The sequence below is a fragment of the Musca vetustissima genome, unplaced genomic scaffold, assembly GCF_032173495.1.
Source record: "Musca vetustissima isolate MV318-11 ecotype Yass unplaced genomic scaffold, APGP_CSIRO_Mvet_v1 utg73494, whole genome shotgun sequence".
Lineage (NCBI taxonomy): Eukaryota > Metazoa > Arthropoda > Insecta > Diptera > Muscidae > Musca > Musca vetustissima.
In genome coordinates this window covers 17336-32281 of record NW_026884827.1, presented here as the reverse complement: position 1 = coordinate 32281, position 14946 = coordinate 17336, and the positions used below count along the sequence as shown (strand labels likewise).

The 14946-nt window shown below is 39.4% G+C and overlaps 1 protein-coding gene across 1 annotated transcript in view; it reads left to right on the top strand.

Moving 5' to 3' along the window:
• The window catches only part of LOC133331843 (protein dachsous), a gene marked incomplete at its 5' end in the record, with an annotated part of 37979 nt that extends 23753 nt beyond the window's left edge, over positions 1-14226 (top strand). Inside the window, 3 exons of the mRNA XM_061540226.1 lie at positions 8843-10209; positions 10700-10816; positions 10886-14226. Coding sequence (XP_061396210.1) covers positions 8843-10209; positions 10700-10816; positions 10886-14226 — 4825 coding nt within the window. The remainder of the gene's footprint in view (positions 1-8842; positions 10210-10699; positions 10817-10885) is intronic.
• Positions 14227-14946: the final 720 nt, after the last annotated feature.

Below are 14946 nucleotides of genomic sequence, written 5' to 3'. Positions count from 1 at the left end.
GCTATATCATAATCTGGACCGATTTTCAGAGAACTTACCACACATCATTCAAGGCTTCATTCAGTACGCTATGCCGAATTTCGTACATATCGAAAGATATTTAGGGACTTAGGAGCACCATTTACATTAAATCGGACGAAAACATATATGGTAGCTATATCTAAATCTAAACCCATTTTCACGAAACTTAGCACACATCATTCTACTCTTGATTTAGTACACTGTGCAAAATTTCATGCAAATCGAATGACAAATAGGGACTTTGGTACACCATTTACCTAATATCGGGCGCAACTATATATGGGAGGTATATCTAAATCTGAACCGATTTTCACGAAACTTACAACATATTATTCTATGCTTAATTCAGTACGCTATGCGAAAAATCGTGCAAATCGAATGATTTTTAGGGACTTTGGTGCACCATTTACTTAAAATCGGGCGAAACTATATATGGAAGCTATATCTAAATATGAACCGATTTTCGCGAAACTTAACCCACGCCATCCTAGACTTAATTCAGTACGCTATGCCAAAATTCGTACAAATCGAATGATTTTCAGGGACTTTGGTGCACCATTTACCTTAAATCGGACGAAAAAATATATGGGAGCTATATCTAAATCTGAACCGATTTTTCCCAATTTCAATAGTGTTCGTCCTTGGGCCAAATAAATGAGCTGTGCCAAATTTCATTCAATTCGAATTATAAATGCGACCTGTACTTTGTTTACAATTTAACATCAACAGACGGACGGACGGTCGGACGGACATGCATAAATCGACTCAGAAAGTGATTCTATGCATATTCTCAAAGGGAACCATGGGTCTATCTCGATTCCTTTTGTCTGTTACAAACATATGCACAAAGACATAATACCTTGTACCACAGTGTGGAGAAGGGTATAAAAAACCTAGGGTTAATCAACATTAACAACTTGCAAAGAGGCCACATCACAAATACCCTGAACTCGAGGGGTCCTGCCAACAATCTTCTCTATCTTAAGGATAAAAAACAATACATAAATTTATTTAACATAAAATGAAGAAGACATCGAACTTTTTTTTCGTTACTTTTCTTGTCGAAGTTTCTTCTGATTGGTCTTGTTACTGCCGCTTACGACGGCTATGTTCTCCAGAAAACAACAAAAACAAATCGTATTAAAGGATACAAAAAAAGTAAATTCCACTTCAATTCCATCCATCGAAATATAACTCGGAGATGAGATGTTCATATGGAAAAAAATCGGTGACCAAGATCAGGGCCACTTGTTGATGGCAATTCCATTGAAAAGCATAGCACCGAATATGTGTACTGATATTTTCCTTTTAGCCAATTTTTTTTTTCTGTTTGTATCTGTGATTGTTGACTTCCACCTCTTTTTTATTCCACCATGATACGATTGGTTGTGGTTGTACGTTCGAGATATACAATTTTTTGCTGTTTCCTCTTTTTTTCTTTTGTAAGCAACAAAAAACGGAGATGACGCGCGAGAAATACAAAAAAAAAACGCATTTGATATTGAAGTGCGGCATTTTTATCAAGAAGTGCTTAATTTGTGGCAAAATGTTTTGGACTAACATGTGACAGTTGCTGATTAAAAAATGATGATTTATTACAACTTGTTCAGGCCGGGAGTACACAACAGACTTGCCGTCCGACATGTTAGTTATTTCTGTGTTTTTCGTTTTTCACTTTTTATTATTGGAATATAGATGTGAAGAAAAATGATGTATTTTTTTATATACTCGTACATCTGTATGAATGTGTGACTTTACTTTTCAGTGGGATTTAAATATAAATCATGGATTGGATAAATCAAAGAAATTTGAAAAAAATAAAAAAAATGAAAAAAGGAAATAATTTTGAACAACAGTGGTTTAAAAATATAAAACCAGTAAGGAAAGTAGTAAAGTCGGAATGTGCCGACTATGTGATACCATTCACCATTTTGGGTATATTCCTCATATGTATCCTAACAGACGTCGACGAACCGACGAAAGGTTGTAGTAACTTCATTATGTGCCAGTCGACGAAAATTTGGGTCTTTAGTGCATAATTTATATTAAATCGGACGAAAATATATATGGGAGCTATATCTAAACCTGAACCGATTTTCTCGAAACTTAGCACAAATCATTCTGGACCTAATTCAGTACCCTGTGCCAAGTTTCGTGCAAATAGAAAGATACATAGAGATTTTGGAGCCCCACTTACCTTAAATCGGACGAAAATATATATGGGAGCTATATCTAAATCTGAACCGATTTTCTCGAAACTTATCACACATCATTCTGGACCTAATTCGGTACCCTATGTCAAGTTTCGTGCAAATCGAATGATATATAAGGACTTTGGAGTCCAACTTACCTTAAATCGGACGAAAATATATATTGGAGCTAGATCTAAATCTGAACCGATTCTCTTCAATTTCAGTAGGCTTCGTCCTTGTACCAAATGAGTGACATGTGCCAAATTTCATCCAAATCGGATCATAAATGCGACGTGTACTGTGTTTACAATTTAACACCAACAGACGGACGGACATGCATAAATCGACTCAGGAAGTGATTCTATACATATTCTCAAAAGGAACTATGGGTCTATCTCGTTTCCTTTTGCCTGTTACAAACAAATGCACAAAATAATACCCTGTACCACAGTGTGGTGAAGGGTATAAAAATCCACGCATTAGGTGAGCCTTGAAAAAATATTCTTTAAAAAGTCCACGCCTCGTGTGAACCTTGAAGAATATTCTTTAAAAAGTCCACGCCTCTTGTGAACCTTGAAAAATATTCTTTAAAAAGCCCACGCCTCGTGTGAACCTTGAAGAATATTCTTTAAAAAGTCCACGCCTCTTGTGAACCTTGAAAAATATTCTTTAAAAAGTCCACGCCTCTTGTGAATCTTGAAAAAATACTCTTTAAAAAATCCACGCCTTAGATGAGAGCCTTGAAAAAATACTCTTTAAAAAATCCACGCCTTAGATGAGAGCCTTGAAAAAATACTCTTTAAAAAATCCACGCCTTAGATGAGAGCCTTGAAAAAATATTCTTTAAAAAATCCACGCCTTATGTGAGCCTTGAAAAAATATTCTTTAAAAAATCCACGCCTTAGATAAGGTTTGAAAAAATATTATTTAAAAAATCCACGCCTTAGATAAGGTTTGAAAAAATATTATTTAAAAAATCCACGCCTTAGATAAGGTTTGAAAAAATATTCTTTAAAAATCCACGCCTTAGATAAGCCTTGAAAAAATATTCTTTAAAAAATCCACGCCTTAGATAAGCCTTGAAAAAATCCACGCCTTAAATAAGCCTTGAAAAAATCCAAGCCTTAAAAAAAGCCTTGAAAAAATCCACGCCTTAGATATTCGTTGAAAAAATCCACGCCTTATATAGTCCTTGAAAAAATCCACGCCTTAGGTAAGCCTTGAAAAAATCCACGCCTTAGATAAGGTTTGAAAAAATATTCTTTAAAAATCCACGCCTTAGATAAGCCTTGAAAAAATATTCTTTAAAAAATCCACGCCTTAGATAAGCCTTGAAAAAATCCACGCCTTAGATAAGCCTTGAAAAAATCCACGCCTTACATAAGCCTTGAAAAAATCCACGCCTTAGATAAGCCTTGAAAAAATCCACGCCTTAGATAAGCCTTGAAAAAATATTCTTTAAAAAATCCACGCCTTAGATAAGCCTTGAAAAAATATTCTTTAAAAAATCCACGCCTTAGATAAGCCTTTAAAAAATCCACGCCTTAGATAAGCCTTGAAAAAATATTCTTTAAAAAGTCCACGCCTTAGATAAGCCTTGAAAAAATATTCTTTAAAAAATCCACGCATTAGATAAGCCTTGAAAAAATATTCTTTAAAAAATCCACGCCATAGATAAGCCTTGAAAAAATATTCTTAAAACATCCACGCCTTAGATAAGCCTTGAAAAAATATTCTTTAAAAAATCCACGCCTTAGGTGAGCCTTGAAAAAATATTCTTTAAAAAATCCACGCCTTAGGTGAGCCTTGAAAAAATATTCTTCCAAAAATTTTGTTTGATCCTTGAAAAAAAATATTAATAAAAATCCGATTTGAGGGACCTTAAAAAACAATGTTACATACATATATAACCTTCCAAACTTCAACTCACATAATTATTCTACCTTTTGCCATTCTTTTACTTGTCAAATTATTTTCATTGTTTGTTCTAGTTTTTTCGCTGATATCTCTACCGCGATGTTTAGTTTAAAGATAATGTAAGCAACATTCCACACCTCCCATTACACGACGACTATCAAACAAAACACCAAACCAATTTATGTGGCATGTAAATTGAAGTTCTATTTTCCGTTAGAAAAAATGTCAATGTCAAACAACATCAACACAAGCAACAACAAACACCCACACTTTTCAAATCATTTCTTACTCCCTCAGCCTCCCCACCACTCGCTGAGAGGTTGGAAAAAATACTTTTCACTTCTAATTCTAATTTCACATCATTTGGGAGAAAAAAATACAAACAAACAAAATAGACTGTTTGTTTAGTTCGGTGTGTTGGTGGTTTGGTGCGACGTTGGTTGTTGCTGTTGGTTTTTGGTTCGGGTTGTTATTGTCGATGTTGTTCGCCAACAATGATTAAATCACTTTAAATACAATCATTTCAAGTAAACTGACGAATAACAAACATTTCGTGATGTTGTTGTCGATGTCGAAAATAACAAGAGCACATTCAACACCACCAATAGCTGCAGCGACAGCGGCAACAAACACCGAACCACATCATCATTCCAGGGCCCAACCAATACCCCCAACATAACAATGAAACGCAGTTAACACAGGCGAGAGATAGGGAATCCTAGCGAAACAGGCACATCAAATGCAACAACAGCAACGGCAGCAGCAATAACATCTCCTAACAACAACAACTACAACAGACATCACACAAAACATTTGTTTGTTTTGTTCAGCAGGAGCAAAAAACCAAAACTAAAAAAAATCTCGTTAAAATTATAAAGAACTTTTGCAAAAGACCTTAGAGTTTCCCTCCTGAATTGGAGTACACCAAAAAAAGGAGAACACTTAGATTTAAATTAGGAAAAGTTAAGATTGTTGAATTTTGTGCCCTGGCAGAAACAAGAACAAGAAGATTGTTTGGGAGTTCTACATTATCATTGCAGCGATGATCAATGATGATCATAAAAAACTCATTAGCCTTAACATATTTTGTTAATCTTGAACAATAGTTGGATTTTTAGCTCTTAATTGGTTTTTCTGTTCGTCAGGGTGGTGGGGAAGTGAGGGACCAGATCACAAAAAAGGAGAAAAAAAATAAACCGCTGGGAAAATGTGAGGAGGTAAAAGTGTAATCTCTGATGGAAAGGGATCGGTTTTTTTATTCAAGCATCAATGCAAGCTTGGAAGTATTTTTTCCGTACCAACGAAATATTTTTTCAAGCACCTATGGAGTCTACGATTTAAAAATATCTTTTTAAGACTAATACATATTTCTTCAAACACCATGCGAAGTGTGTATTTGGAACAAGTTGAGTTTAAGGGCTCATCGCGGATTTCGAATTTTTCTGAAATTTTTGCCACACGTAGTGCTCGTCTCCCTGATCCCGAAAATATATGACTTTCATGGAGGAAATCCATTATTCCCGAGATATGGACCTCTGAATCAAAAATTGTATACCCTAAACAACTAACTTGTCAGGGTATTATAGCTTTGTGCAGCCCCAAGAGTTTGTAACGCCGCGAAATATTGGGCCTAGACCCAACGTCGATCGTCATATCTCGACTAGCTGAGTCAATCTAGGCATGTGTGTCCGTCCGTCTGTGCTTTAATTTGTAACACGATACAGGCCACAGTTATGGCCCAATCTTCGAAATTTTGTAAGTAGGTTGGGTTCTGGCTAATGAAGACCCCTATTGATTTTGGTAAATATCGGTTAAGGGAAACCCCCCCCCCCCCCCATTCTCGATTTGAATTTTTTAAGATTTTCAATGGGCTGGTAAATCAATACCAATGCTTGTTAAGGTTTGTAACTTTGCACATATATAATTGAAGATTTAAAAAAGAAGAAAAATAATTTACAAAAAATTTTTGTTATTGTTTTGTTGTTGTTTTTTGTAATTAAAGAAAAGTCCTTATTTTTGATGGCGGGCATGATAACTCCTCACTGGAACATCGGAATCCGAAAATTCCAACGGTGTTAGAAAGAGTACATGTCTGGCTCTCGTATGAACTAGGATTATTGACTTCGCTCTAAAATTAACAAAATGGTGGACCTTTGAAAAAATATTTTTGGAAAATCGCCGATTTTTGACCAAAAACCAAATTAAAAAACCAGTGAGCGGAGCAGTATAGTCGGACGGGGCCGACCATGCGATACCCTACACAACTACCACGAACTCTAACTTTCTGAGGATGTTTATTCCGAGTCTGAGTAATATTTCGTGATATTTGCCCCCTCTTGTCCGATTAGAGGTTAACAACACCTCTTCCTTACTTTTTTCGAATATTCAGTACAATCCTTCTATTTACTTGTCCAGATTACCTTCACGGTAGGTTGTGTTGAGATTTTCGCATTATACTCTACTCGAAAACACCCAAAAAATTATGTTTTCGGTCCATTTCATCCCAAAATTTTAATCTGATCATCACCGAAAATTGTAGGCGTTGTTCTTGACCATAACTGGAACTTTATGAAAAATTTCAAAGCCATCAGCGCGATATTTCTCCCTCTAATGTGGTAATGGGTTACTAAATAATATCTGAGTACGTAAGCACCTGTAAATATTTGACTGTAACTCCCACATCTGAGTAGATACATCACACATTTGGTATCAATTTAAAGGCCAACCACTCCTCTTGGATATGCTATCAACTCCTGGGGTCTACATCCTCCAGGAGTAAATATATATGCCATAGAATAATCGATTTTTCTGGTCATTCCAGAGCCTGCAATTATGGCCCAAACATCGAATTTTTGCATTGAGAAGGAGGTCGCGCCAAAGAATAAGCATGCCTGTTTTGATAAAGATCGGTCAATATTTAGCGGGTCAAATGGACCCATACTTTTGTGTGAAAAATTATAAAAATTGTATTTTACGGCGCATATATTCCTGACGGACATAGACCCGAGAAATTGATTGTATATTCAAGAGGAGTGGTTGGCCTTTAAATTGATACCGATTATATTTTCGTATGTAATCGCATGTGGGAGTTACACGTAAATATTTACAGGTGCTTACGTACTGAGATGTTATTTAGTAACCCATTACCACACTAGAGGTCGATAATATAGCGCTGATCGCTTTGAAATTTTCCATGAGATTACACTTATGGTCAAGGACAACGCATATAACTTTCGGTGATGATCCGATAATAATTTTGGAATGAAGAGGACCGAAAACTCATTTTTTTGTGTTTTTTATACCCTTCGCCACACTGTGGTACAGGGTGTTATGTCTTTGTGCATATGTTTGTAACAGGCAAAAGGAAACGAGATAGACACATGGTTCCTTTTGAGAATATGCATACAATCACTTTCTGAGTCGATTTATGCATGTCCGTCCGTCCGTCTCTAGATGTTAAATTGTAAACAAAGTCCAGGTCGCATTTATAATCCGATTTAGATGAAATATGGCACAAGTCACTTATTTGGCCCAATGACGAACCCTATTGAAATTGAGAAAAATCGGTTCAGATTTAGATATAGCTCCCATATATAGTTTCGTCCGTTTTAAGGTAAATGGGGCACAAATGTCCCTCTATATCTTTTGATTTGCATGAAATTTGGCACAGAGTACTGAATTAGGTCCAGAATGATGTGTGCCAAGTTTCGAGAAAATCGGTTCAGATTTAGATATAGCTCCCATATATAGTTTAGTCCGATTTAAGGTAAAAGGGGCACCAACGTCCATAAATATCTTTCGATTTGCACGAAATTTGGTATAGCGTACTGAACATAGTCTAGAATGAAGTGTGTTAAGTTTCGAGAAAATCGGTTCCGATTTAGATATAGCTCCCATATATATTTTCGTCCGATTTTAGGTAACTGGTGCACTAGAGTCCCTATATATCTTTCGATGTGCACGAAATTTGGCACAGCGCATTGAACTGAGTCTAGAAAGATGTGTGTTAAATATCATGAAAATCGGTTCAGATTTAGATATAGCTCCCATATATATTTTCGTCCGATTTTATGTAATTGGTGCACTAAAGTCCCTATATATCTTTCGATTTGCACGAAATTTGGCATAGTTCACTTAATAAAGTCTAGAATGATGTGTGTTAAGTTTCCTGAAAATCGGTCCAGATTTTGATATAGTTCCCATATATATTTTCGTTCGAATGTAATGATGTAAATGATGTACCCAAGTCCCTATATACCTTTCGATTTGCACGAAATTTGGCATAGCGTAAGGAATTAAGTACAGAAAACTGAAGTTAATATAACCAAGAGTTTGGAAAGTTTTGAAATCGGTTCAGATTTGGATAGAGCTCCTATATATATTTTCTCCCGATTTAATGTACATGATGTACAAAGAACTCAAAATGTGCACAAAACATACTGCAATTTACATAATTTTGTCCCATTGTAAGAAGAAGAAGAAGAAATATAGGTTGCAGAATGACATGTTTATGGATCCATTTTCATATTAATGGTCCTTCAAAAATGCGACAAATGTTACGATTCATCTATTGAATATGCCCAAAGTGGTGAAGGGTATCATATAGTCGTCCGACTTTACTACTTTCATTCCTGGTTTTATAAATATTGTACGCATTTTATAATATTTGCATATATATAAACATTTCTTCATTTCTTCTTCTTCCCTTCCAGCCCCCTGGACCGTGAGCGACAACATGTCTACAATTTCATGGTCGTGGCAACAGATGGCGGTCGCTATGATTCCCGATCGGCACGTGTTCCCGTTCAAATCTCCATCGATGATGTCAATGATAATAAACCTGTCTTCGAACGTTATCCCTTTCGTGCCCAAGTTCCAGCTCTGATCCAACCAGGTCAAACACTCGTTCAAGTTATGGCTTCCGATAAAGATTTGGGATTAAATGGTGAAGTTATTTATTCCCTTAAAGAACAAGATGACCCCTCGACAAGGGGGAAATTTCGTATAAATCCCAATACGGGTGTGGTGAGTGCTACCCAAAGTTTGGCAAGTGAATCGGGTCGCCTGCTGCATTTGGAAGTTGTGGCCCATGATAAGGGTCAGCCATCACTGCAAACGGAGGGTTTAATTGAATTGCTAATTGGAGAATTGCCGCAAGGTTCCAGTACACTGCGTTTTCAAAACGACACCTATCGTGTTAAGTTGAAAGAGAATTCCGAGGAGGGCATGAAAGTGTTGCAGGTGACGGCTCTGCGATCAGATGGGAGGAGAGCGAAGTTATTGTATTCCTTCGGTACGGGTAATGAAAATCAGGCATTTAGCATTGACCCCTCGACGGGTGAGATTAGAGTTGCCAACAGTGCCGAACTTGATTATGAACGTTATGCCGGCACCATGGAGGAACAGGTGCAAAGCAATCAAAAATATTTTCAAAATTATCGTGGCCGTTCCCTGACCTATGAAGAGGGCGGTGAGAATGGTACAAGTTTTTTATTCATGGAAACCGAAGATGCTGATGGAGATTTGTCCGCCAACTTTCGCAATAATCGTGCCCTGCGTCGACGTGAAATGGATGATCTGCCTGTGCTGCTGGCCTCCGCCATACAACCGCATCAGTTGCGTCTGATGTTGGTGGCCCAAAGTGAATCGCACAGCGGTGCTGCACCATTGTATGCCTACGCCGAATTGATTGTGGAACTGGAGGATGTCAACGATAATAGTCCGGTGTTTACACAGTCACAGTATGCCGCCACTGTGTGGGAGGGCAACAACAAGGGTACATTTGTGGTGCAGGTTAGCGCGTTCGATCAGGACACCGGGCCGAATTCACGCATACTCTATCACATCGTCGATGGCAATCATGATAATGCATTTGTCATTGAGCCAGCCTTTAGCGGCATTGTTAAAACGAACATAGTGTTGGATCGTGAAATTCGTGACATGTACAAGCTAAAAGTGATCGCCACTGATGAGGGGGTGCCACAGATGACAGGCACAGCAACAATACGTGTCCATATTGTAGATGTGAATGATAATCAGCCGACATTTCCACCGCACAGTGTGATCAATGTTGGAGAAGGTAAGTGGGAATGAGAGGAGGAGAAGAGTTGCATTGAGATGATGTTGTAGAACAAAGCAAGCCAACGAAGTTAGGCAGTCAGCCAGCCAACCATCCGCATGATGTTCTTGTTGTTGCTGGAAAACTGATCTAGAAAAACTAGTTCTGTATGAGTTTTTCCTATTCCATTCGGATGATGAGTGTTGTTCTTGTTTGGCTGCTGGTTGCCTGCTTTCTTATGGCATTCTCCTGCTTAAGGAATTTTGATTTGTTGGTGTTGCCTGGGTTTGTGAGTGGCACATCTCAGTGCTCCAGAGGCCACCAGAATACAACACCAGCATTTGACAAGTTATTAAATTTATACTGAAGTGCTTTAAATTCCAAACTTTTTTTAATTAATCCTACGGGATTTCTAGAAGTCATAGATGATGACGAAGAAGTCACTGCAGAACTTACTCCCGTTTTGTTATCTGACTTTGTGTTTTTTTGTTTACCTTTCTCTATTTAATAGGCACTGAATTAGGATCTGTGATTACCACCATCTCGGCCAATGATGTGGACACCTATCCAGCCTTAACCTATCGCTTTAGCATGGAATTGCCGGATCAACAGCAGCAGCACAGCCACCATCATCACCATTCCCATCACCATCGGCAGCCTGCCATGGATGACGATTTGTTATCATCTGACATTAAGTCCATATTTGCCATAGATCGTTACAGCGGCAAAGTTGTCCTGAAACGACACTTGGATTATGAACAGCAGCAGGAATATCAATTGGAAATAATTGCCTCGGATGCGGCCCATGAGGCACGTTGCACACTGACAGTACGTGTGGGAGATGAAAATGATAATGCTCCGGTTTTTGAGGAGCCTGCCTATTTTGCCATGTTGCCAGATTTACAGGTGTCGGCGGGAGCAGCTTCGCTAACCTCCGACATCGAATTGTTGCGTGTCAATGCCACCGATGAGGATTCGCCGGACAGTGATAATGCCAAAATTGTCTACAGCATCGAACCGGTGGTGAAGGGTTTCAGTGTCAATGAAATGACGGGTGCGGTATATGTAAACATAAGTCGTTTGGCAGGGCCGGAAATGGAGGGTCTGCAGGAGGATTTATTTGTGAACATTGTGGCCATGGATAAAGGCAAGCCGCCGTTGAAATCTTCCACCACTCTCAGGGTTCAAGTCCAGGGCCATAATTCTGCCCGCGCTCAATTCCTGCAAAGTCACTACCGGGCTCACATCAATGAACAGGCACCCTTGGGCACTGTAGTGCTCAAACTCAGTCAGGATATTCTCGATGCCAACACCGATTTAAGTGATTCGAATTTAATGTTCACCATTGTTTCTGGGAACGAAGAGGGTAAGTTCCGAGTCTTTCAATCCCAGGCCATAATTTTGGTGAAACCCCTGGATCGTGAACAAATGGATTTATATAAATTACGCCTTGTCATAAGTGATCCCTCGGCATCACCTCAACAATTGGCCTCGCAGGCAGCGGAAAATTCTACTTCGGCCATAAATGTCTTCGTATCGATTGACGATTACAATGACAATCCACCACAATTTGTGAATACCAGTCGCTATGAGGCGGAGGTCAGTGAATTGGCCCCGCTGCGTTATTCTATTGCCCAGCTGCAGGCCATCGACATGGATGCCGACAACACACCCAATTCGGAGGTGGTCTATGAAATAATGTCGGGAAATGATGAGGGTATGTTTACCATCGACTTGGTTACGGGAGTCCTATTCGTAAACAACAAATTGGATTATGATACGGGGTCCATGTGCTATGAATTAATAATACGGGCCTGTGATAGTGCCCTGACCCAGCCTCTGTGCTCTCTGAGAGCCTTTCGTCTCACCCTCAAAGATGAAAATGACAATACACCCATGTTCCCGGTTACGGAATTTATTGAATTTGTGGCGGAAAATGAACCGGTGGGTACGAGTGTATTTCGCGCCCATGCCACCGATTTGGATCGAGGTAGTTATGGCCTGCTCAACTATACCATTGAACATGAGGCAGTGGGTTCCGACGATGTGGCCTGGAAACTATTTCGTGTGGATTCGGAAACCGGGGTAATTACCACCAACTCTGTATTTGATTTTGAACAACGTAGCCGTTTCGATTTTATACTCAAGGCCATGGATACGGGTGGTAAATCTTCGAAAGTCAAAGTTCGCATTCAAATTGATTCGCGTGATGAATATGCTCCCCAGTTCACCGAACGCACCTATCGTTTTGTAATGCCCTCACCCTCAAGTGGTTATCTTCCATTGGGTTATGTTGTGGGTCAAGTTTCGGCCACAGATCGTGACAAGGGTCCAGATGGACGAGTGGTATATCAACTTAGCTCCCAGCATGCCTATTTCAAGGTGAATCGTACAACAGGAGCTGTGGTGCTCAAAAAGAAATTAGATGACAACTTTGATGATGGTCGGGATATAAGTTTGGTGATCTCTGCAAGTTCAGGACGTCAGGGTTCGTTGACCAATATGACCGTGGTGGAAATCTCTTTGGATCCATTGGCTGATATTAACACCAATTTGGCCAGTAGTGCAGGGGGAATTTCGGGTTCTGGTGGTGGGATTGCCGATTGGGTCATAGGTCTGATTATTGCTCTGATGCTCGTTATTTGTGCTGCGGCGGGTATTTTCCTATTCATACGCATGCGCAGTCGTAAACCAAGGAATGTTGTGAAACCGCATTTGAATACCGAACCTGTGGGGAACTCCAATAGTTATGTGGACCCTAGTGCCTTTGATACCATACCCATAAGGGCCTCAGGTTTGAATTCCATCAATAACAGTAACAACAACCCCAGCACATCGGGAGCCATGGCCTCGGCACAATTTGCCCCGCCCAAATATGATGAAATCCCTCCCTATGGAAATCATGCGGGGAGTTCTAACTCCGGGGCAGCAACAACCTCCGAACTCTCAGGATCCGAGCAGTCAGGTTCAAGTGGACGTGGATCTGCCGAGGATGATGGTGAGGATGAAGAAATACGTATGATCAACGAGGGAAATCTACGAGCAGGTGCAGCAGGAGAAGATGGCCGGCTGTCGGATATTTCCGTGCAAAATACTCAAGAATATTTGGCGAGATTGGGAATTGTCGATCGTGACAATGATCCCACCGGAGTGGCATCCAGCACCAGTATGGCAGGGTCGAATAAAGAGGCTCACCTCCACCATCCCCTACCCATGGTAGATTCCCTTCACATGTATGCCGAAGATCCCAACAACGAGGCGGATATAACCAACCTGATATATGCCAAATTGAATGATGTCAACGGGGCAGCCTCAGATCGGGCCAGTAGTAATGACGAAGCAGCCGCAGCGGCCAATATGACACCCAATGTCAATCATGTTATGGCTTATAGTAATCATCCCGGAGTTAATGCGGCCAATGTAGGACCCTCAATGACCGGCTCCCTGAGTTCCATTGTACACAGTGAAGAAGAGCTGAAGGGCAGTTACAATTGGGATTACTTGCTCGACTGGGGACCCCAGTACCAGCCCCTGGCTCATGTCTTTTCCGAAATTGCCCGCCTCAAAGATGATAATGTCTCGGTGAATAGTGGACAAAGTGGCGGCTCGTCCAGCAATAAAAGTAAACAAAGTCTGGCGCATTCTATAGCGAGTGTGGTAAAGACGCGGATACCACCACCAATGCTAACAAATGTTGCACCGCGTGCCATTAACCTGCAGGTTCTATCCGGTTCGGGAGTTAATATGCGTATACCTCAGGGTAATAATCCACATCATATGACGGGGACAGCGACCACACACTTGGGTTCCACGCCGCAGTATATGCTGCCACGTTCACCCATCAATCATGAAACGGCAGGTGGTTTCTCCACATCGACCGCGATGTCACCATCATTTTCACCCTCATTATCACCGCTGGCGACACGTTCACCATCCATATCACCGCTGGGCGGACATCATATGGTCAATATGCCGGCGAGGCATCAGCCACAACCGCAGCAGAGAAATAAAAATATGGTTGAACAGATACGAATGTAGAGACTACGAAAAAGGCGAAGACGAAGAGTAGGAGGAGAAGACGAAAATGTTGAATAAGAAGAACATTAAAAGTGATTTAGTATTACTAAGGTTAGTATATAAAAGAAAACACTAACACACATTTACATACATATTTACAAACACACACACATACATATTATGACAATTTTCCACACACACATATGCACTGTTTTTTTTTACATTATCCATTCAACACTTAAGAGTGAGGTGAGTTTGGAAAAAAATTATGAAGAAATAAATATTCGAATATTACTCACCCCTCTTGGCTGTGGTAAAAACAAATACACACATACACACATGTAAATTAATAATTCCATTTCTTTGTAAATATTGTTAGGTTATAGAAATTAGTTGTTAATTAGGTCGTATATATATGTAAGTATGTTACCAATGAAAACTAAATGCCATTGTTTTAAGTTAGAATTGTATACGTGTCAAGACAATAAAATTAAATGTTCATAAAAATTACACAAGGCAACAGAAAATATAGAAAAAAGGAAATGTTAAATTATTTATTTTTTATTTAATTAAAATGTTTTAGATAGGAAAAGAAGAAATTCGGATAATATCAAATTCGGTTATTGTTAGTTCAAACGTGAGATCCCGAACACAAAAGTACACTTTTTCCCGAAATAGAGACTTCAAAATTTCAATGAAGGTCGGCTATTTAAACTAGTTCAGAATTTTAATTTAAAATAA